Source organism: Aegilops tauschii, chromosome 3, assembly GCF_002575655.3.
Source record: "Aegilops tauschii subsp. strangulata cultivar AL8/78 chromosome 3, Aet v6.0, whole genome shotgun sequence".
Classification (NCBI taxonomy): Eukaryota; Viridiplantae; Streptophyta; class Magnoliopsida; order Poales; family Poaceae; genus Aegilops; species Aegilops tauschii.
In genome coordinates, this window is record NC_053037.3 from 592,830,139 (window position 1) to 592,851,727 (window position 21,589).

The following is a 21,589-nucleotide window of genomic DNA, read 5'->3' on the forward strand; positions in this document are numbered from 1 at the left end:
CTAGGTGACAGACCTATTGCAGGAGCAGATGCAGACGTTATGAACGTTTGGCTAGCTCAATATGATGACTACTTGATAGTTTAGTGCACCATGCTTAACGGCTTAGAATCGGGACTTCAAAGACGTTTTGAACGTCATGGACCATATGAGATGTTCCAGGAGTTGAAGTTAATATTTCAAGCAAATACCCGAGTTGAGAGATATGAAGTCTCCAACAAGTTCTATAGCTAAAAGATGGAGGAGAATCGCTCAACTAGTGAGCATGAGTTCAGATTGTCTGGGTACTACAATCGCTTGAATCAAGTGGGAGTTAATCTTCCAGATAAAATAGTGATTGACAGAATTCTCTAGTCACCATCACCAAGATAGTAGAACTTCGTGATGAACTATAGTATGCAAGGGATGACGAAAGTAATTCCCGAGCTCTTCGTGATGCTGAAATCGACGAAGGTAGAAATCAAGAAAAACATCAAGTGTTGATGGTTGACGAGACCACTAGTTTCAAGAAAAGGGCAAAGGGAAGAAGGGGAACTTCAAGAAGAACGGCAAGCAAGTTGCTGCTCAAGTGAAGAAGCCTAAGTCTGGTCCTAAGCCTGAGACTAAGTGCTTCTACTGCAAAGGGACTGGTCACTGGAAGCGGAACTACCCCAACTATTTGGTGGATAAGAAGGATGGCAAAGTGAACAAAGGTATATTTGATATACAGATTATTGATGTGTACTTTACTAGTGTTTATAGCAACCCCTCGGTAATTGATACTGGTTCAGTTGCTAAGAGTAGTAACTCGAAACGGGAGTTGCAGAATAAACAGAGACTAGTAAAAGTGAACAAAGGTATATTTGATATACAGATTATTGATGTGTACTTTACTAGTGTTTATAGCAACCCCTCAGTAATTGACACTGGTTCAGTTGCTAAAGAGTAGTAACTCGGGAGTTGCAGAATAAACAGAGACTAGTAAAAGGCGAGGTGACGATGTGTGTTGGAAGTAGTTCCAAGATTGATATGATCATCATCGCACACTCCCTGTACTTTCGGGATTAGTGTTGAAACTAAATAAGTGTTATTTGGTGTTTGCGTTGAGCATGAATATGATTTGATCATGTTTATTGCAATACGGTTATTCATTTAAATTAGAGAACAATTGTTGTTCTGTTTACATGAATAAAACCTTCTATGGTCATACACACCAACGAAAATGGTTTGTTGGATCTCGATCGTAGTGATACACATATTCATAATATTGAAGCCAAAAGATGCAAAGTTAATAATGATAGTGCAACTTATTTGTGGCACTGCCGTTTAGGTCATATTGGTGTAAAGCGCATGAAGAAACTCCATACTGATGGGATTTTGGAATCACTTGATTATGAATCACTTGATGCTTGCGAACCGTGCCTCATGGGCAAGATGACTAAAACGCCGTTCTCCGGAACTATGGAGAGAGCAACAGATTTGTTGGAAATCATACATACAGATGTATGTGGTCCGATGAATATTGAGGCTCGTAGCAGGTATCATTATTTTCTGACCTTCACAGATGATTTGAGCAGATATGGGTATATCTACTTAATGAAACAAGAGTCTGAAACATTTGAAAAGTTCATATAATTTCAGAGAGAAGCAGAAAATCATCGTAACAAGAAAATAAAGTTTCTACGATCTAATCGTGGAGAAGAGTATTTAAGTTACGAGTTTGGTCTTCAATTAAAACAATGTGGAATAGTTTCACAAATTCGTGCCAGCTGGAACACCACATCATAATGGTGTGTCCGAACGTCATAACCGTACTTTATTGGATATAGTGCAATCTATGATGTCTCTTACCAATTTACCACTATCGTTTTGGGGTTATGCATTAGAGACAGCTACATTCATGTTAAATAGGGCACCATCAAAATCCGTTGAGACGACGCCTTATGAACTGTGGTTTGGCAAGAAACCAAAGTTGTCGTTTCTTAAAATTTTGGGGTTGCGATGCTTATGTGAAAAAGTTTCATCCTGATGAGCTCAAACCCAAATCGGAGAAATGTGTCTTCATAGGATACCCAAAGGAGACAGTTGGGTACACCTTCTATCACAGATCCGAAGGCAAGACATTCGTTGCTTACTATAGATCCTTTCTAGAGAAGGAGTTTCTCTCGAAAGAAGTGAGTGGGGGGGAAGTAGAACTTGATGAGGTAATTGTGCCTGCTCCCTTATTGGAAAGTAGTTCATCGCAGAAACCAGTTTCTGTGACGCCTATACCAATTAGTGAGGAAGTTAATGATGATGATCATGGAACTTCAGATCAAGTTATTACTGAACCTCGTAGGTCAACCAGAGTGAGATCCGCACCAGGGTGGTAGGGTAATTCAGTTATGGAGGTCATGTTACTTGACCATGACGAATCTACGAACTATGAGGAAGCGATGATGAGCCCAGATTCCGCAAAATGGCTTGAGGCCATGAAATCTGAGATGAGATCCATGTATGAAGAACAAAGTATGGACTTTGGTTGACTTGCCCGATGATCGGCAAGCAATTGAGAATAAATGGATCGTCAAGAGGAAGACGGACGCTGATAGTAGTGTTACTATCTACAAAGCTAGAATTGTCGCAAAAAGGTTTTTCGACAAGTTCAAGGTGTTGACTTCGATGAGAGTTTCTCACTCGTATCTATGCTTAAGTCTGTCTGAATCATGTTAGCAATTGCCGCATTTTATGAAATCTGGCAAATGGATAAACAAAACTGCATTCCTTAATGGATTTATTAAAGAAGAGTTGTATATGATGCAACCAGAAGGTTTTGTCAATCCTAAAGGTGCTAACAAAATATGCAAGCTCCAGCGATCCATCTATGGACTGGTGCAAGTATCTCGGAGTTGGAATATACGCTTTGATAAGTTGATCAAAGGATATAGTTTTATACAGACTTGCGGTGAAGCCTGTATTTACAAGAAAGTGAGTGGGAGCACTACAACATTTCTGATAAGTATATGTAAGTGACATATTGTTGATCGGAAATAATGTAGAATTATTCTGCAAAGCATAAAGGAGTTTTTCAAAGAAAGACCTCGGTGAAGCTGCTTACATATTGAGCATCAAGATCTATAGAGATAGATCAAGACGCTTGATAAGTTTTTTCAATGAGTACATACCTTAATAAGATTTTGAAGTGGTTCAAAATGGAACAGTCAAAGAAAGAGTTTCTTGCCTGTGTTACAAGGTGTGAAATTGAGTAAGACTCAAAACCCGACCACGGCAGAAGATAGAAAAAGAATGAAAGTCATTCCCTATGCATCGGCCATAGGTTCTATAAAGTATGCCATGCTGTGTACCAGATCTATTGTATACCCTACACTGATTTTGGCAAGGGAGTACAATAGTGATCTAGGAGTAGATCACTGGACAGCGGTCAAAATTATCCTTACTGGAATAAGGATTTGTTTCTCGATTATGGAAGTGACAAAAGGCTCGTCGTAAAAGGTTACGTCGATGCAAGTTTTGACACTAATCTAGATGACTCCAAGTCTCGGTCTAGATACATATTGAAAGTGGGAGCAATTAGCTAGAGTAGCTCCATGCAGAGCATTGTAGACATAGAAATTTGCAAAATACATACGGATCTGAATGTGACAGACCCGTTGACTAAAATTATCTCACAAGCAAAACATGATCACACCTTAGTACTCTTTGGGTGTTAATCACATAGCGATGTGAACTAGATTACTGACTCTAGTAAACCCTTTGGGTGATGGTCACATGACGATGTGAACTATGGGTGTTAATCACATGGTGATGTGAACTTTTCATGTTAAATCACATGGCGATGTGAACTAGATTATTGACTCTAGTGCAAGTGGGAGACTGAAGGAAATATGCCCTAGAGGCAATAATAAAGTTATTATTTATTTCCTTATATCATGATAAATGTTTATTATTCATGCTAGAATTGTATTAACCGGAAACATAATACATGTGTGAATACATAGACAAACAAAGTGTCACTAGTATGCCTCTACTTGACTAGCTCGTTAATCAAAGATGGTTATGTTTCCTAACCATAGACATGAGTTGTCATTTGATTAACGGGATCACCTCATTAGGAGAATGACGTGATTGACTTGACCCATTCCGTTAGCTTAGCACCCGATCGTTTAGTATGTTGCTATTGCTTTCTTCATGACTTATACATGTTCCTATGACTATGAGATTATGCAACTCCCGTTTACCGGAGGAACACTTTGTGTGCTACCAAACGTCACAACGTAAATGGGTGATTATAAAGGTGCTCTACAGGTGTCTCCAAAGGTACTTGTTGGGTTGGCGTATTTCGAGATTAGGATTTGTCACTCCAATTGTCGGAGAGGTATCTCTGGGCCCACTCGGTAATGCACATCACTATAAGCCTTGAAAGCATTGTGACTAATGAGTTAGTTGCGGGATGATGTGTTACGGAACGAGTAAAGAGACTTGCCGGTAACGAGATTGAACTAGGTATCGAGATACCGACGATCAAATCTCGGGCAAGTAACATACCGGTGACAAAGGGAACAACGTATGTTGTTATGCGGTCTGACCGATAAAGATCTTCGTAGAATATGTGGGAGCCAATATGGGCATCCAGGTCCCGCTATTGGTTATTGACCGGAGACGTGTCTCGGTCATGTCTACATAGTTCTCGAACCCGTAGGGTCCGCACGCTTAACGTTACGATGACAGTTTTATTGAGTTTTGATGTACCGAAGGAGTTCGGAGTCCCGGATGAGATCGGGGACATGACGAGGAGTCTCGAAATGGCCGAGACGTAAAAATCGATATATTGGACGACTATATTCGGACTTCGGAAAGGTTCCGAGTGATTCGGGTATTTTTCGGAGTACCGGAGAGTTACGGGAACTCATATTGGGCCTTAATGGGCCATACGGGAAAGGAGAGAAAGGCCTCAAAAGGTGGCCGCACCCCTCCCCATGATCTGGTCCGAAATGGACTAGGGAAGAGGGGCGCACCCTTCCTTCTTTCTCCTTCCCCCTTCCCTTCTCCTACTCCCACAAGGATAGGAGGAGTCCTACTCCCGGTGGGAGTAGGACTCCCCCCTTTGGCGCGCCTCTTCCCTTCGCCGGCTGCCTCCTCCTTGCTCCTTTATATACGGGGGCAGGGGCACTCCATGGACACAACAATTGATCCTTGAGATCTCTTAGCCGTGTGCGGTGCCCCCCTCCACCATATTACACCTCGATAATACCGTTGCGGAGCTTAGGCGAAGCCCTGCGTCGGTGGAACATCATCATCGTCACCACGCCGTCGTGCTGACGAAACTCTCCCTCAACACTCGGCTGGATCGGAGTTCAAGGGACGTCATCGAGCTAAACGTGTGTAGAACTCGGAGGTGCCGTACGTTCGGTACTTGATCGGTCGGATCGTGAAGACGTACGAGTACATCAACCGCGTTGTGATAACGCTTCCGCTGTCGGTCTACGAGGGTACGTGGACAACACTCTCCCCTCTCGTTGCTATACATCACCATGATCTTGCGTGTGCGTAGGAATTTTTTTGAAATTACTACGTTCCCCAACAGGAACAACTTTTATGCACACTTGGTATTTCCGTTAGTACGCGTTCTCTTTATACCATAGATACCGGAGGAGGTGACGGAACCGCGAACTTCGCGGAGCTAGACTCCGACTACTCCGAACCAGGCAAGCACGTTTGAACCTTTGATATGATAAGTGTTTTGCATGTTTGCTTGAATAGTTAGTTCATGGAACGTTTATAAGAGCATCAGTGAGTGTTATATTGCATGCAAGGAAACTACCAGTATGTTTCGAGACTTGATGTGATCTTTCGATGGGTGATAACACAATCATGTGGTGACATGAAAGGTGTTAAGATGGTATTGTTGAAGCATGCCAGTCTTATGTCAACCGTTAAGCTCCCGTGTTAATGTGGATCAAGCCACGTTACCGTCCGTTCCCTCTTGTGCTACCACATGTTTTCTGCAAAGAATACGGTTTAGTAAGCTGCAAACCTCTTTCCTCGTACACACCAAAGAGAGGGGCCGGGATGAGGGTTCCATGGCCCTGGATTAAAGCCATCCATCCGGTCAGGGGGCATGGGTGTTTCCGGTTGGGACCGAGAGGGGGGCACCCCTTAGAGCGCGCGATATAAATTTGATCCCATGCTACGCGAGGTTGTAGCCTCCCCGTCTTAAGGTTTTTCTTGAACGTTGCCTAGGGTGATTCCTGGCAGCGGAATGTGGAATGGGTGTGTACTGGTTAGATGTGTTTCTCCTAAAATACCGTAAACGGAACTAGTCCCTTGTGACTGCTGAAATCCGTTGGCTGTGGTTAAAAGTACAAACTCTGCAGAGTCAAAACCTTCCGAGTAATCGTGTCCATGGTCAAGGATCTTGGTCAACCCATACATATCAGTGTCAGTATCAGTCTCAATGTCCGTCTCAGCGTCAGTCTCTGTGTCAGCCTCAGTGAAAATCCCCGGTGAATAAACATGAGTGGTAAACCAGGTTGAATGTTATTCCTATGGATGGACTAACCAGTTTATTAATATGTACATGAGTACTTCCTTGAGATGATTTAAATTCATAAGCTACTTGAATTCGAATAATGAAATATATGCCCTTTATGTGATGTCGCTCAGACGTCCGACTGTGGCACTCTTGTTATTTACTTTTGATATAAGCCCTTTATGTGATGTCGCTCAGACGTCCGACTGTGGCACTCTTGCTATTTACTTTTGATATAAGCCCTTTATGTGATGTCGCTCAGACGTCCGACTGTGGCACTCTTGTTATTTACTTTTGATATAAGCCCTTTATGTGATGTCGCTCAGACGTCCGACTGTGGCACTCTTGCTATTTACTTTTGATATAAGCCCTTTATGTGATGTCGCTCAGACGTCCGACTGTGGCACTCTTGTTATTTACTTTTGATATAAGCCCTTTATGTGATGTCGCTCAGACGTCTAACTGTGGCACGCACTGTCGTTTATATTCCAATATGAGCCCTTTATGTGGTGTCGCCCTGATGCCCGACTGCGGCACTGTTAACTTATTTTTACCTTTTGAGGCGTCGCTTCAGACACCCGATCGGTCTTCAGTTATTTATTTTTGGGATTTCGGGAGGACTACAGCCTGACTTCCTTTTTATTTATCATGCTGTGCAACTTTATTATCTGAGTGCGCATTTCTAATCTGCTCATGTGCATCATGTTTTACATTTGTTATATCTTATGTCCAAACTGTTTTGCGAGTACTTTCATAGTACTCACCTGGCTTGCTGATTTGGCCAGATGTGGACGAAGGCGATCTTATGGATGAAGAGTTCGATAGCGAGTCCGACGCCTAGAGGAGTCCCAGTCAGTCCCGTGCGATCCTGGAATTGGTCACTTGTATTATATACGCTTCCGCTACCCAGAATAAAAGTCATCGAGCCTCACTCCGACGCTCGATGAGTTGTAAGATCTAGGAGTCATGTCACCCACTTCACTGTGACATATCCACCACCACTTTTATTACGAGTCGGTAGTTATGCCACCATACTCCTTGTGTCATATCCGCCTTTATGTATAGCATCGGCACGCTTGTAATAAATTGTTGAGCAGCCTCAGCTCAACCCTGTATAATATTCAGTACTTCTGGATTTTCTGTATCAAGGAATTGTCTACCAGTAAGAAGGATTCTTCTATACTGGTCCGATAAAAGGGGCGGTTTCTCAATAATTGTTTTATTGGAAAACCGGTCCTGACAATCTCTGCAAAAAAATAAAAAAAACAATCGAGTCCCTATAATTTTTTTAAAAAGCAAATTGATCCCTGTAATTTTGGACACAAAGAAATTAGGTCCCTGCACAAAAAGATAAAAAGAAATCGGGTCCCTATAATTATTTAGAAAAAGCAAAGAGATCCCTCTAATTTTTGAAAAAAAAGAATTAAGATCCCTGCAGAAAAAATAAAAAAGCAATCGGGTCCCTATAATTTTTTAGAAAAATCAAACGGATCAATGTTATTTTTGAAAAAAAGAAATCAAATCCTTGGAGAAACATTAAGAAAGCAGTCGGGTCCCCATAATTTTTTTAGAAAAGCCAAATGGTTCCATGTAATTTTTGAAAAAAAGAAACCAGACCCGTGCAGGAAAAAGAAAAGCACTCGTGCCCCCATAGATTTTACGAAAAATTAAACAGATCCTTGTAATTTTTGAAAAAAAGAAATCGAATCCCTACAGAAAATATTAAAAAGCAATCGGGTCCCTATATTCTTTGAGAATCCCTATATTCTTTTAGAAAAAACAAATGGATCCCTTTAACTTTTGAGCAAAAGAAATCACTTCCCTGCAGAAAAAATAAAAAAGAAATCGGGTCCCTATAATGTTTTAACAAAAGCAAACGTATCCGTGTAATTTTTGAAAAAATGAAATAAGATCCCGGTAGAAAAAATAAACAAGCAATCGGGTCCCCATAATTTTTCAGAAAAAGCAAACGACCCCTATAATTTTTGAAAAAAAGAAATCAGATCCCTGCAGAAAAATAAAAAAGCAATCAGTTTCCTGCAAAAACAAAAGAAGGCAATTAGGTCCTTGTAACTTTTTAGAAAAAGCAATCTGGTACTTTTTTTTTTGAAAAAGCAATGGGGTCCCTAGAATTTTCGAAAAAAATCAGATCCCTGTAGAAAAAAAGGAATCGAGTCCATGCGAAAGAAAAAAAAAAGCAATCAGGTCCTTGGCCTTCCTACCGGTGAGCTCATCGCCGCTTCAGCTGCCGTGGCTTGGGGTCGCCGACATCGATAGCAGTCGCTTCGTCTTTGCACGAGAAGTCGACCATGTTGGTTTAGGAACTCGCTGCCGCGTGGTGGGGATGGTGCAGGGGGCCTATCCGGCAGCCGAGGCGCACGACTGCGAACTCTCTTCTTTGCCTCTAGCTTCCCCACCCAATGATGGGTCATGCCTCCTCCCTGGCTGCTGCGACGGACGACGGCTCTGGTGGGCACGAGTAGCTAGTGGGGGAGGGAATCCATCCATCGCTGAGCCGCCGGTGGGGCGGGCGGCTGTGAGCGCCTTGTGCGGAGCGATGAATCGGATGGGTTGTGAGAAGAAGAGAAGGAAGCGGGAGAGAGACGAGAAGACGCTTACATGTGGGCCCCACCCAGTCGTAACGGTCAACTTAACTCTAGGGTCGTGCTAGGAATCATCCAACTGATTTCTGGGGAGAAATCAGTCGGCTCGCCAGCCATCTCATCTCCCCCGCGTAACCGTTCGATGGGTTAACTCATTCTGAGGGGATCGCCTGTTTCCTTCGCTTTCCTCGCCTCGCACTACACAACTCAGCTCGCAACGCCAGCCCTCATCAATGGAATCACCCCCTGTTCCATTAGATGTGCCGGCTACCTCACAGGAACCCATTGCATATAAAATCAGCGACGTCCTCCTTGCAGCATCGGGTGCTTCTATGAACCGTCGAGCTCGCAGTAGTAGGTGACACTGCGACAGGCCCATCATAACACCGGCAATGGCGCAATCGCAACACCCAGCGACGACCTTTCTTCCCAGCACAATATCACGGGCGACCCGCCGTTGCATTGAAGCGTCTATCGCCGGCGATGTCTTCGGCTTGCAGGGTCGTTGCAGTGCAGCAACTACCGCCGGTGGGATCCAGCGATTGCATCCCGTCCATCGATTGCAGTAACACGGGGCGATGCTGCATTGATGCATCTACCACTGGCAATATGTGGATTGCAGCGGCAGCAGTAGCGTCCACCGTCAGAGAAGATCACGCGGTTGCAGTGTTGGCTTTCGGGTTGCAGCAATGCAAGCGTACGTTGGGATTTGGATGCTGCTCCGGTGTGTTTGAAGCTGGAAAAGGAGAGAAGCAAGAAGAAGAGAGATAATGCACTTGCAGCAGTAAGGATGGCGATGGTAGCGTCGTTGCGACAGCTGATGGGCAGCAGTGCACGGCGAGCGGCGATCGCGGTGGCCGCTTGCCAATCTGCACGAGAGAGACAATAGAGAAGCGGAGAGAAGACAGGGGTAGGAGACCAGAGGCGAAGAGAAAATGAGTGGCCCTCCTATAACCGCTTAGGAGGTGTTTGGCTCCGAAATGGTAACGGCACTGTTAACATAATCAGATCACGGCGTTTAAGGAAGTGTAATGATATTTTTTGAAGTTTGTTTGGTTCACGTCTGGTAAAGGAATCGATTACCTTCGCTCAGGATCTCTAGCATCGCCGGCCATCTCCGAAAACAAGCCCCGCCGGCGGTCGGATCTTGTGCGCCACTAGCCGTCCCCGGGCATGTGCAGTGCCAACCGCCTCCGGTCTCAAGCACCGCCAGCCCTTCCCGAACACCGCCGCCGGGTGCTCCAATCTCCGTAGGGATTCGAAGGGGATAGGGGAGTGCTACCTCTTGAGCACTGCGTTGGTTTTTCCTTGAAGAGGAAAGGGTGATTCATCAAAGTAGCGTAAGTATTTCCCTTAGTTTTTGAGAATCAAGGTATCAATCCAGTAGGAGGCTACGCGCGAGTCCCTCGCACCTACACAAACAAATAAATCCTCGCAACCAACGCGATAAGGGGTTGTCAATCCCTACACGGTCACTTACGAGAGTGAGATCTGATAGATATGATAGGATAATATTTTTGGTATTTTTATAATAAAGATGCAAAGTAAAATAAAAGCAAAATAAAAACGGAAAAAGAAATAGCTTGTTGTCGGGGGATTAATATGATGGAGAATAGACCCGGGGGCCATAGGTTTCACTAGTGGCTTCTCTCGAGAGCATAAGTTTTTACGGTGGGTGAACAAATTACTGTTGAGCAATTGACAGAATTGAGCATAGTTATGAGAATATCTAGGTATGATCGGCATCACGTCCGAGACAAGTAGACCGACTCCTGCCTGCATCTACTACTATTACTCCACACATCGACCGCTATCCAGCATGCATCTAGAGTATTAAGTTCATAAGAACAGAGTAACGCCTTAAGCAAGATGACATGATGTAGAGGGATAAACTCATGCAATATGATATAAACCCCATCTTGTTATCCTCGATGGCAACAATACTATACGTGCCTTGCTGCCCCCACTGTCACTGGGAAAGGACACCGCAAGATTGAACCCAAAACTAAGCACTTCTCCCATTGCAAGAAAGATCAATCTAGTAGGCCAAACCAAATTGATAATTCGAAAAGACTTGCAAAGATAACCAATCATACATCAAAGAATTCAGAAGATTCAAATATTGTTCATAGATAAACTTGATCATAAACCCACAATTCATCGGTCTCAACAAACACACCGCAAAAGAAGATTACATCGAATAGATCTCCACAAGAGTGGGGGACAACATTGTATTGAGATCCAAAAAGAGAGAAGAAGCCATCTAGCTAATAACTATGGACCCGAAGGACTGAGTAAACTACTCACACTTCATCGGAGAGGCTATGGTGTTGATGTAGAAGCCCTCCGTGATTGATGCCCCCTCCGACGGAGCTCCGGAACAGGCCCCAAGATGGGATCTCACGGGTATAGAAGGTTGCGGCGGTAGAATTAGGTTTTTGGCTTCATATCTGATCGTTTGGGGGTACGTAGGTATATATAGGAGGAAGGAGTACGTCGGTGGAGCAACATGGGGCCCACAAGGGTGGAGGGCGCGCCCAGGGGGTAGGCGCGCCCCCTATCTTGTGGCTTCCTGGTAGCTTTCTTGACATAGGGTCCAAGTCCTCTGGATCACGTTCGTTCCGAAAATCACGTTCCCGAAGGTTTCATTCCGTTTGGACTTCGTTTGATATTCTTTTTCTGCGAAACTCTGAAATAGGCAAAAAAAACAACAATTCTGGGCTGGGCCTCCGGTTAATAGGTTAGTCCCAAAAATAATATAAAAGTGAATAATAAAGCCCAATAATGTCCAAAACAGAAGATAATATAGCATGGAGCAATCAAAAATTATAGCTACGTTGGAGACGTATCAGGGAGGCACCGGCGCCGGACTCAAAGAGGATCACGGAGGCGGCAGCAGAGGAGCAGGAGGGGTTCGTGCGGGGAGGAGGGGGTCGTGGGCTCGGTACCGTATCCTTTACCGGTGGGTTGTGGGCGGTATCGAGCAATAACTGGGCTGGACCCGTTTACGGCGGGATGTGTTTACTGAGTTGAGTTTCCAAACACAGGTAGTGTTTATTCCTTTACGGGGTAAATAGGTCCGGGGCAAAAATCTCTGAACCAAACACCTCCTTAGAGATACGGGAGAATCTGTTGGGCCGTGCATGGGACCCATATGGACGCGTGGAGCGCGTAGGACGCGGTTGATTCTCCAGAAAATCAGCAGGATGGTTCCAACACTTTTCCTAACTCTTTAGAAAACGGTGTTGATTTTTTTGCCACATGGAGCTGAAAAAGCGGGTCCTCCATGTCATAAACTGGATTAAAACGTAATTGTTTAGTCACTAGTGTTTTTTTGGAATAGCCTTCCAATTTTGTGGTAGCGCTTTGGGAAATGAAAAAGTGATAGTTCTTCGTAACCCTAGCCCATAATTTGGTAGCTTTTTGCTGTTTACTCCAAAAACGAGAATGACCATGCGCGTCTATGAAATTTCCCTCCCGCTTGGGCGTGGCGCCTGACTGCCGCCGCCGTGATTTGCACAGTCGACGGCACTACTGCTACCTGTTGAGCTTGCGTTGGTTTTTCCCTTGAAGAGGAAAGGGTTATGCGGCAAAGTAGAGTAAGTATTTCCCTCAGCTTTTGAGAACCAAGGTATCAATCTAGTAGGAGACAACACAACAAGCCACCGAATACCTGCACAAACAAACACCAACTTTCACCCAACGCGACTAAGGGGTTGTCAATCCCTTCACGGTTATTTGCAAAGTGAGATCGATATAGATGGATAAACGGTAAAGTAATATTTTTGGTTTATGGAATGGAAAGTAAAGGATTGCAAAAAAAGTAAATAGGAAACTAGAGTTGTAGATCGGAAACTTATATGATGGAAAATAGACCCGAGGGCCATAGGTTTCCCTAGAGGCTTCTCTCAAGATAGAAATTATTACGGTGGGTGAACAATTACTGCCGAGCAATTGATAGAAAAGCGAAAACGTATGACGATATCTATGGCAATGATCATGAATATAGGCATCACGTCGGTGTCAAGTAGACCGAAACGATTCTGCATCTACTACTATTACTCGACACATCGACCGACTCCTGCCTGCATCTAGAGTATTAAGTTCATAAGAACAGAGTAACGCATTAAGTAAGATGACATGATGTAGCGAGATTAACTCAAGCAATATGATGAAAACCACATCTTGTTATCCTTGATGACAACAATACAATACGTGCCGGTTCCCCTTCTGTAACTAGGATCGAGCACCGCAAGATTGAGCCCAAAGCTAAGCACTTCTCCCATTGCAAGAAAACAAATCTAGTTGGCCAAACCAAATCGATAGTTCGAAGAGACTTGCAAAGATATCAAATCATGCATATAATAATTCAGAGGAGATTCAAATAATATTCATAGATAAGCTGATCATAAATCCACAATTCATCGGATCTCGGCAAACACATCGTAAAAGAGTATTACATCGAATAGATCTCCAAGAACATCGAGGAGAACTTTGTATTGAGAATCAAAGAGAGAGAAGAAGACATCTAGCTACTAGCTATGGACCCGTAGGTCTGTGGTAAACTACTCACGCTTCATCGAAGAGGCAATGGTGTTGAGGTAGAAGCCCTCCGTGATCGAATCCCCCTCCGGCAGGATGCTGGAAAAGGCCCCTAGATGGGATCTCACGGGTAGAGAAGGTTGAGGCGGTGGAAAAGTGGTTTCGTGGCTCCCCCGGAAGTTTTTGGGGCATTTGAGAATATAGAGGAAGATCTAGGTCAGGGGGTCACCGAGGAGCCCACAAGGTCGGGGGGCGCGCCCTACCCCCTTGGGCACGCCCTCCACCCTTGTGGCCGCCTCGTGGCTCTTCTGACTTGCACTCCAAGTCTCCTGGGTGTCTTCTGGTCCAAGAAAAATCATCGTGAAAGTTTTATTCCGTTTGGAGTCCGTTTGGTATTCCTTTTCGGCGAAACTCTGAAACAAGGAAAAACAGGAACTGGCACTGGGCTCTAGGTTCATAGGTTAGTCCCAAAAATCATATAAAATACCATATTAATGCGTATAAAACATCCAAATCTGATAATATAATAGCATGGGACAATTAAAAATTATAGATACGTTGGAGACGTATCAACTACCTCTGTCCGCCCCCTCCCCCGGCCCCGCCCCAACGTCACCGCTCTGAGCGTTGTTTCGCCACGCAGCCGAATCAGGATCTAGCACCACACCTTCCGCCGCCCAATTCAATTTGTTGGAGGCCCGACTCAACCCGCAATGGCCCGACTCAACCCGTAATGGCCCCCGGAGGTCCTCAAGCAATTGCCTGTGAGGTGCAAAAAAACTTAGGGATTGCTTTCCTTTTCTTGTTTTGATACAAGTTGGTTGCAATGGAGATTTTGGTATTGTAGATGAGTTCGTCGATTGGTTCATCCTTTTCCATGGGGTGATTCCTCGTCGAACGAGGAAGCAGACATCACCGAAGAAGAAGACATTGTGTTGGTCTTGATGATGCACGCCGACAAGAGACCATGAGTATTTGCTTAGAGACCAGCAAGGGGCTCCCCAGACATTGATGCACAACTATTTTGGGCCGACGAAACCGGTGTATCCGGAGAAATACTTTCGACGCCGGTTTAGGATGTCAATGGAGTTGTTCCTTCACATTTCCTCATGTGTGAAGGAACATGATACTTCCTTTCAGTAGAGGAGGAATTAATTGCGCCGTTAGCCTTGGAAATAGCACTAGGAACAAAGTGACTGGCGCATTGCGCATCATGGCCTATGGTGTCCTGACAGATTTCATTGATGATGATCTAGAAATTTGAGAGAGAACTTGAATCTTTTATGTCAAACGATTTGCAAATGCGGTGGTTGAAGTGTTTGTGCTAGAGTATTTGAGCACCCAATGCTCATGACACTTAGAAGCTTTTAGAGATGAACAAAGCTCGTGGGTTCCCACGTATGCTTGGCTCCATTGATTGTATGCATTGGAGTTGAAGAACAACCCAGCAGGATGGCATGGACAGTTCAAAAGACATAAGAAGGATGCTACCATGATTCTTGTGGCCGTGACTGATCTGGTGACATGGATTTTGCATGCATATTTTGGGATGTTAGGGTCTTGCAATGACATCAATGTGCTCTACGGTGAGCCTTATTTGCAAAGCCAATGGAGAATTATCATTGGGGGGGGGTCCAAGAAAATGGGCGGACTTACAACATGGGGTACTACCTTGCGGATGGGTTATATCCGAAGTGGGCAACTTTTGTGAGTCAAATTCAAACCCCCAAGGTAAGGAATAACTCTACTTCCATAATGCTCAAGCGGCTGCTAGGAAAGATGTCGAAATGGCTTTGGATATGTGCAAGCTCAGTTTGTTATTTTGCAAGGACCGGCTAGGTTTTGGGATCAAGAGATCCCTTGATACAGCATGAAATCTCTATGTATGATCATGCACAACATGGTCATTGAGAATGAGCGCGGAGAAGATTTGGACTACACTTTCTAAGAACTCATCGGACAACCGTTGCGGCCGTGTAGAAGGCAAGAACGAGCCAAAAGACTTTTTTGAGGCGTACCATGACATTTGAGATGCTTTTATGCATGTAGATCTTTAAAAAGATCTTACGGAGGAGTGGTGGGCATAAAACGGGCAAAAAAACGACTGGTCATTTCTATTCATGTCAACTTTCTTTGATTGTTTGACGAACAATTTGTGTTGAATTTGATGAACTTCATGATGATTTGTTGTTGTGGATTGTTGAAATAATTTGTTGTTGTTGTTGAATTCATATTAATTTGGTATGTATTTGTTGCAATATGTACGTATATTGTCGACAAAAAAAATGCCGTGCAGTTAATTGTTTTTTGGGCGGCTGTTGGAGCAGTCGTGCCCTATTTTAGGGCAGCTGTTGGAGACGATACTTTTTCATGCCAAAAGCCCCATTTTTTCGTGCCCTAAATTATATTCGAGTACCATTTCGATCCCTAAAAGAAAATCAGAAGTTTTTTACTTTGCTTGCTATACTTTGGAATTTACCGTCCATCAGGTGTGTATGAGAGCATCTCCGGCCGTTGGCCCCCCAGGGGGCGCCTAAAATCGCCGTCTGGGGGTGAGCCGGCGCAAAAAATCGGCCTGGGGGCGAGTTGGTCCCCAGCCGCCGGCCCCATGGCCGCCCCCAGGCGCGTTCAAAAAAATATATAGCAAATTTCGGCAAAGTTCGGCGATGTTCGGGTAAACACGACTAAATTTCGGTAAACTTGGGCATATATTAGACATGTTCGCGGATTTTCATTACATAGAAAAATATATAACTAATCGAAAAAAGAAACTGGCTGAACGCCGAGTAGTCGCCGTCGTCGCCACCATCCTCACAGCCGTCGTCATCGTCGGCCTTCTCCTCCTTGACGCGGGCGTCCCTGCTGAACCCCTACCCGGCGTCGCCATGGTGGACTGGTGGCGGCGGCGGCGCGTCGTCGTCGTCGCTGTCGTCGATGACAACGACTCCTCCTTCGTCGCGGCCCCGTCGGCGCTGCGCGAAGCGCCGCAGGGCGGCGCACTGGCGCTCCCTCGCCATCTTCAGGGAGTCCTGGCGTGCCCATTCCAGGGCCGCGTCGTCGTCGAGCTCCACGTCGCCGTGCTCCGTCTTCACGGCGGGGAGACCCGGCTCCGTCTTTGGCTTGACGAGCGCGGAGGAGGAGCCGACGAGGAGGCGCGCCGGCCGCCCCCGTTGATGACGATGCCGGCGTTGCGAGTGCGCCGGCCGAGCGGAATCTCCGCCGCGGGCTCGGCCTTGACGCCGAGGAGCGTCGGAGAGCCGGAGGAGTGGGAGGAAGAGCGCGAGGAGGAAGAAGAGGAGGAGCCGACCCTCCTTGGCATCCATTGCTCGTCGCGTCGGCGGTGCGCCGGGGCGGCCGCCCTCGCCGGGGGGTATGCCAACGGCGGGTTGTTGCCGCCGTCGAGGTGCGTCAGCACGCCCTCGAGCGTGCGGCCGGGGACGCCCCACCACAGGTGGCGCCCCTCGCTGTTCTTCAGGCCGCCCGCCACCGCCGCGCCGTTCGTGGACGCCAGCCTCTGCTGCTGACGGCGCTCTAAGTACGCCGCCCAAGCCGCGTGGTTGTCAGCGGCGTACTGGGGGAGGGCGAGCTGGGCGTCGGTGAGTGAGGCGCGGACGATCTCTACCTCGTCGGTGAAGTAGGAGGGGCGCGCCATGGCGCCGGGCAACGGGGGAATGGGCACTCCCCCGCTGCTGAGCCTCCACCCCGTCGGCCCGGCGCGCATGTCCGGCGGTGCCGGGATGTTCGCCTGGAACAGGAGCCACGACTCCAGTTCACGGAGCATGCGGCGGCCGAAGCCGTGGGCCGCCGCCTCGTCTCCGGGGAAACGCTCGGCCATCGGGAGAGGTTGAGGGAGAGGGAGGGCTCGGCGGCGGCTCACGGGAGAGGGAGAGGGAGGGCTCGGCGGCGGCGCTCGGGAGAGGTATAGCTCGGCGGCTAGGGCGGGGCTGGTGTGGCCAGAGGCGAGCGAGGCCACCGGCTTATATAGCCGAGCCGCGCCCGTGTGTACGCGTGCTAGGGTGGGGAGGCGTTTGCGCGCGGCCCCGTGACGCGCCGCCCGTGGGAATTAATGGCAAGGCTGACCGGCGGCAGCCTTGCCATTGATTCCCCGCAGGAAACCGAGGCGTTGGGGGAAGACGAGGCGCGGTGTCGCTAACGTGGCTGGCCCGCGGCTCTTTCGCGCCAAAACCGCTCGCCAGGCGCCCAGCGCGCCGGGTTCGGCTTGGGTCCGCCGGCGCTGATTTCGGCCCAGTCCGGCGAAAATCGGGCTCCTAATACGCGACTGGGCCGTTTTTTCGGCGCCGGCGTGAAAAAATCGTCTAGGGAGGCCTTTCTGGGGCGCGGCTGGAGATGCTGTGAGCCTGGGCTCCGTTGTGAATTACCGCTCTCAGCTTCGCTCTCTCTCACCTTCTCCTGCTATATTTGCATCCTTTGCTGCACGGGGATCTGACGGAGGTGAGCATTTGTTTTATGGTTTTTCCTCTTACCATGGTATTTTCTCCAGAGAATGCTTTGCTCGCTGTGTTTTCCTGCCTGCCATGTTCCTCCCTCTCTCTGCCACTACTACATTCAGTAAAGGCCCCTGAATACTGATGCATGCGTGCCCGACGAATGCATGCAGAAATAAATGGCCCTGATTTCCCCTTTGTCCGCTCCTCGCTCTGACCAGAGTGAATTGTATTCTTGTTCCTCGAGCCATTGCCTCTTGTTGCCGTCCTCTTGGACCTCTGCCGCTTGTTCCTCTCTGCTTGTTTCCTTCCCTTCCCTGCCGTGTCCTCCCACTCCTCTCCTCTCTGCTTGGCCTACTCCTCCACACCCATCTATTTAAGCCTGCTGCCTTGGTTTGTTAATTGGATTTCTCCTTTGCAGTTTGCATCAGTAGCCTTCCGCAGCGAGCCAACACCTCAGAGACGGCCGCCGTATAAATCCTCCGTCATCCACCACGCCACGGCCGGCATCGGAGAGATAGATAGATAGATAGATAGACACGGAAAGGAAGCAAGTTTGCTAGTAGCTTCGTGAGCCGAGCGGGATCGCCGAGCAGAGCGGGCGGCAGCGCTGGCGAGGCTGATGGTCCACCAGGACGAAGGCTCCTCCTCGTCGGTCACCTCCTCCCCGCTGCACAACTTCTCCAACATGCCGCTCCACCCGCACCCTGGCGCGAACGGCGCCGGCGCAGGCGCCACGCCGCCCTGGATGCTCCGGGAGCTCCGCTCCGACGAGCGCGGCCTCTGCCTCATCCACCTCCTGCTCAACTGCGCCGCCGCGGCCTCGGCCGGCCGGCTCGACGCCGCCAACGCCGCGCTCGAGCACATCGCCACGCTCGCGGCGCCCGACGGGGACGCCATGCAGCGCGTCGCCGCGGCCTTCGCGGAGGCGCTGGCCCGGCGCGCGCTCCGTGCGTGGCCCGGGCTGTGCCGCGCGCTGCTCCTGCCCCGCGCGGGCCCCACGCCCGGCGAGGTCGCCGTCGCGCGCCGCCACTTCTTGGACCTCTGCCCCTTCCTCCGCCTCGCCGGCGCGGCGGCCAACCAGGCGATCCTCGAGGCCATGGAGTCGGAGAAGATCGTGCACGTCATCGACCTCGGCGGCGCCGACGCCATGCAGTGGCTCGAGCTGCTCCACCTCCTCGCCGCGCGCCCCGAGGGCCCGCCGCACTTCCGCCTCACCGCCGTGCACGAGCACAAGGACCTGCTCTCGCAGACGGCCATGGCGCTCACCAAGGAGGCGGAGCGGCTGGACGTGCCGTTCCAGTTCAACCCCGTGGTGTCCCGCCTGGACGCGCTGGACGTTGAGTCCCTCCGCGTGAAGACCGGCGAGGCGCTGGCCATCAGCTCCAGCCTGCAGCTCCACCGCCTGCTCGCCACCGACGACGACTCCATCCCCGCCGCAGCCGCGGCCGCCGACAAGGACCGGCGCAGGAAGAGCAGCCCGGACTCGTCGGGGCTGCTGTCCCCGTCCACCTCCCGGGCCGACGCGTTCCTGGGGGCGCTGTGGGGGCTGTCGCCGAAGGTGATGGTGGTGGCGGAGCAGGAGGCGAGCCACAACACGCCGGGGCTGACGGAGCGGTTCGTGGAGGCGCTCAACTACTACGCGGCGCTGTTCGACTGCCTGGAGGTGGGCGCGGCGCGCGGGTCGGTGGAGCGCGCGCGCGTCGAGCGGTGGCTCCTGGGCGAGGAGATCAAGAACATCGTGGCCTGCGACGGCGCGGAGCGCCGCGAGCGGCACGAGCGGCTGGACCGGTGGGCGGCGCGCATGGAGGGCGCCGGCTTCGGGCGCGTGCCGCTGAGCTACTACGCGCTGCTGCAGGCCCGGCGGGCGGCGCAGGGGCTCGGGTGCGACGGCTTCAAGGTCCGCGAGGAGAAGGGCACCTTCTTCCTCTGCTGGCAGGACCGCGCCCTCTTCTCCGTCTCCGCATGGCGCGGCCGCCGCTTCGACTGACCGCCGGCCGGGCGGACTCTGGATTCGATTTCACCGCTACTAGTACCACCACCCATGGACATTAGCTAGCTAGCTAGGCGTTTCATCGCATCTGAAATTCCATTTCTTCTTCTGATTGTTTTGTTTAGTAGTACTATGTTATGTTGTAGACTGAACTTGGGGCATGCATATGCATGCGCTGCTTGTTTTGGGCTGAACTTGCTGCATGCGTACGCATGCCATGGGTGTGTGTCTGTTCATAGTACTCCATAGTGTGCGTGCCTTCCCGTTTTGGTTCGGATTAGTGCATAGATTTTGGCAGGGATGATGAAGTGATCGATCTATGCGGATTGACGGGTTGGATCGCTTGGTGGTTTATCTATCTAACTGTCTATGTTTGATCTTTCCATTCAATCGAACCCAAGAGGGCAGGTTGCATTTGGTGAAAAGGGGATAAACCCAGATGCGATCAGTTCCTGACGAGTTACGTAAGGCTAATTGTGAGCCGAATGACTGACAAGAGGGCTGATTGAAAACTTTCTGGTCATCGAAAGAAAGAAGGCGATTACGGGACGCCAGCTGATGCCTCGTGTCGAATTCAACAATTTCGTCTTCTTGACTTTGTTGAAATCTAATTGTCGGGGTAAGGGGAGAAATTGCTGGCTTGTCTGAACGACTGAACTTTCAGGGCACTGCACCTCTGGGGAGCTTCCGCTACGTTTGCCATTCACGCTTGATTTTTCAGAGAAAAGTAGTATAGATAGATGTAAAACATGCTGAACCGTCCTTGTCGATGGCTCATCCGAAACTGATCGTGCCGGGCACATATTTTGACAAGTGTGCGATGTTATCAGCTATCACGAGCCATCTTTGAGCTGGACACGAGCATAGCATGGCACTGTTCTCCAATTAGTGCACCGCACAGTGGAGGAGTAGCATCTATGCTTTGGTTCCCCGTCTTGTCCATGGACACAAGGCAACACGTGGCGATGGCACCGTCCGTTGGATCCCACGCAGCCAAAGCCGCTGCCTTGCTCTTTTGACATGCGGCGGTGATTGAATCCATCCACGGGATCCTCCTCTGCACCGTTCGTTTGCATCGAGCTCTCCTCGTTCTCTCAACCGCACTACCAGCTGTATAGTTTCATGGCTAGTGTGATCCCGTCCTCTTCCGTTGCCATGGTTTTTGCTCGAATTGGTGCGTGCAGGGCTCCAGCGTCTCGCACCGCCGCATCGGCCCTGCTACTCCGGGAGAAGGAGAGACCACGATGATGGGCGGCGGCTTTTTGGCGCGCCCAATAAGTCGAGCGAACCCCACCACCCTTGTCGCGAGGCGCGGGGAGGGTGGAATAATTTAAGGCGCGCGTGTCCGGCCTCGCGCAACGCGACGACGACGCCGCAACAAAACAAAAGTTTGCGTCGTCGTCCTCTCCTGCCGCCGTGCTGCTGCTTCCCTGCTGGCCTCTTCTGGGCGCTTTGAAAACCTAGGCTAGAGCCCGCCCGCCAGCGGACGAAGGGAAATTTA

The 21,589-nt window shown here is 48.9% G+C and overlaps 1 protein-coding gene across 1 annotated transcript; it reads left to right on the forward strand.

Moving 5' to 3' along the window:
• Nucleotides 1–18,169: 18,169 nt before the first annotated feature.
• Nucleotides 18,170–20,329, forward strand: LOC109751282 (scarecrow-like protein 3). Its single transcript, XM_020310176.4, has one exon. The coding sequence runs from the start codon at nucleotides 18,718–18,720 to the stop codon at nucleotides 20,083–20,085; it is 1,368 nt and encodes a 455-aa protein (XP_020165765.1). The 5' UTR covers nucleotides 18,170–18,717; the 3' UTR covers nucleotides 20,086–20,329.
• Nucleotides 20,330–21,589: the final 1,260 nt, after the last annotated feature.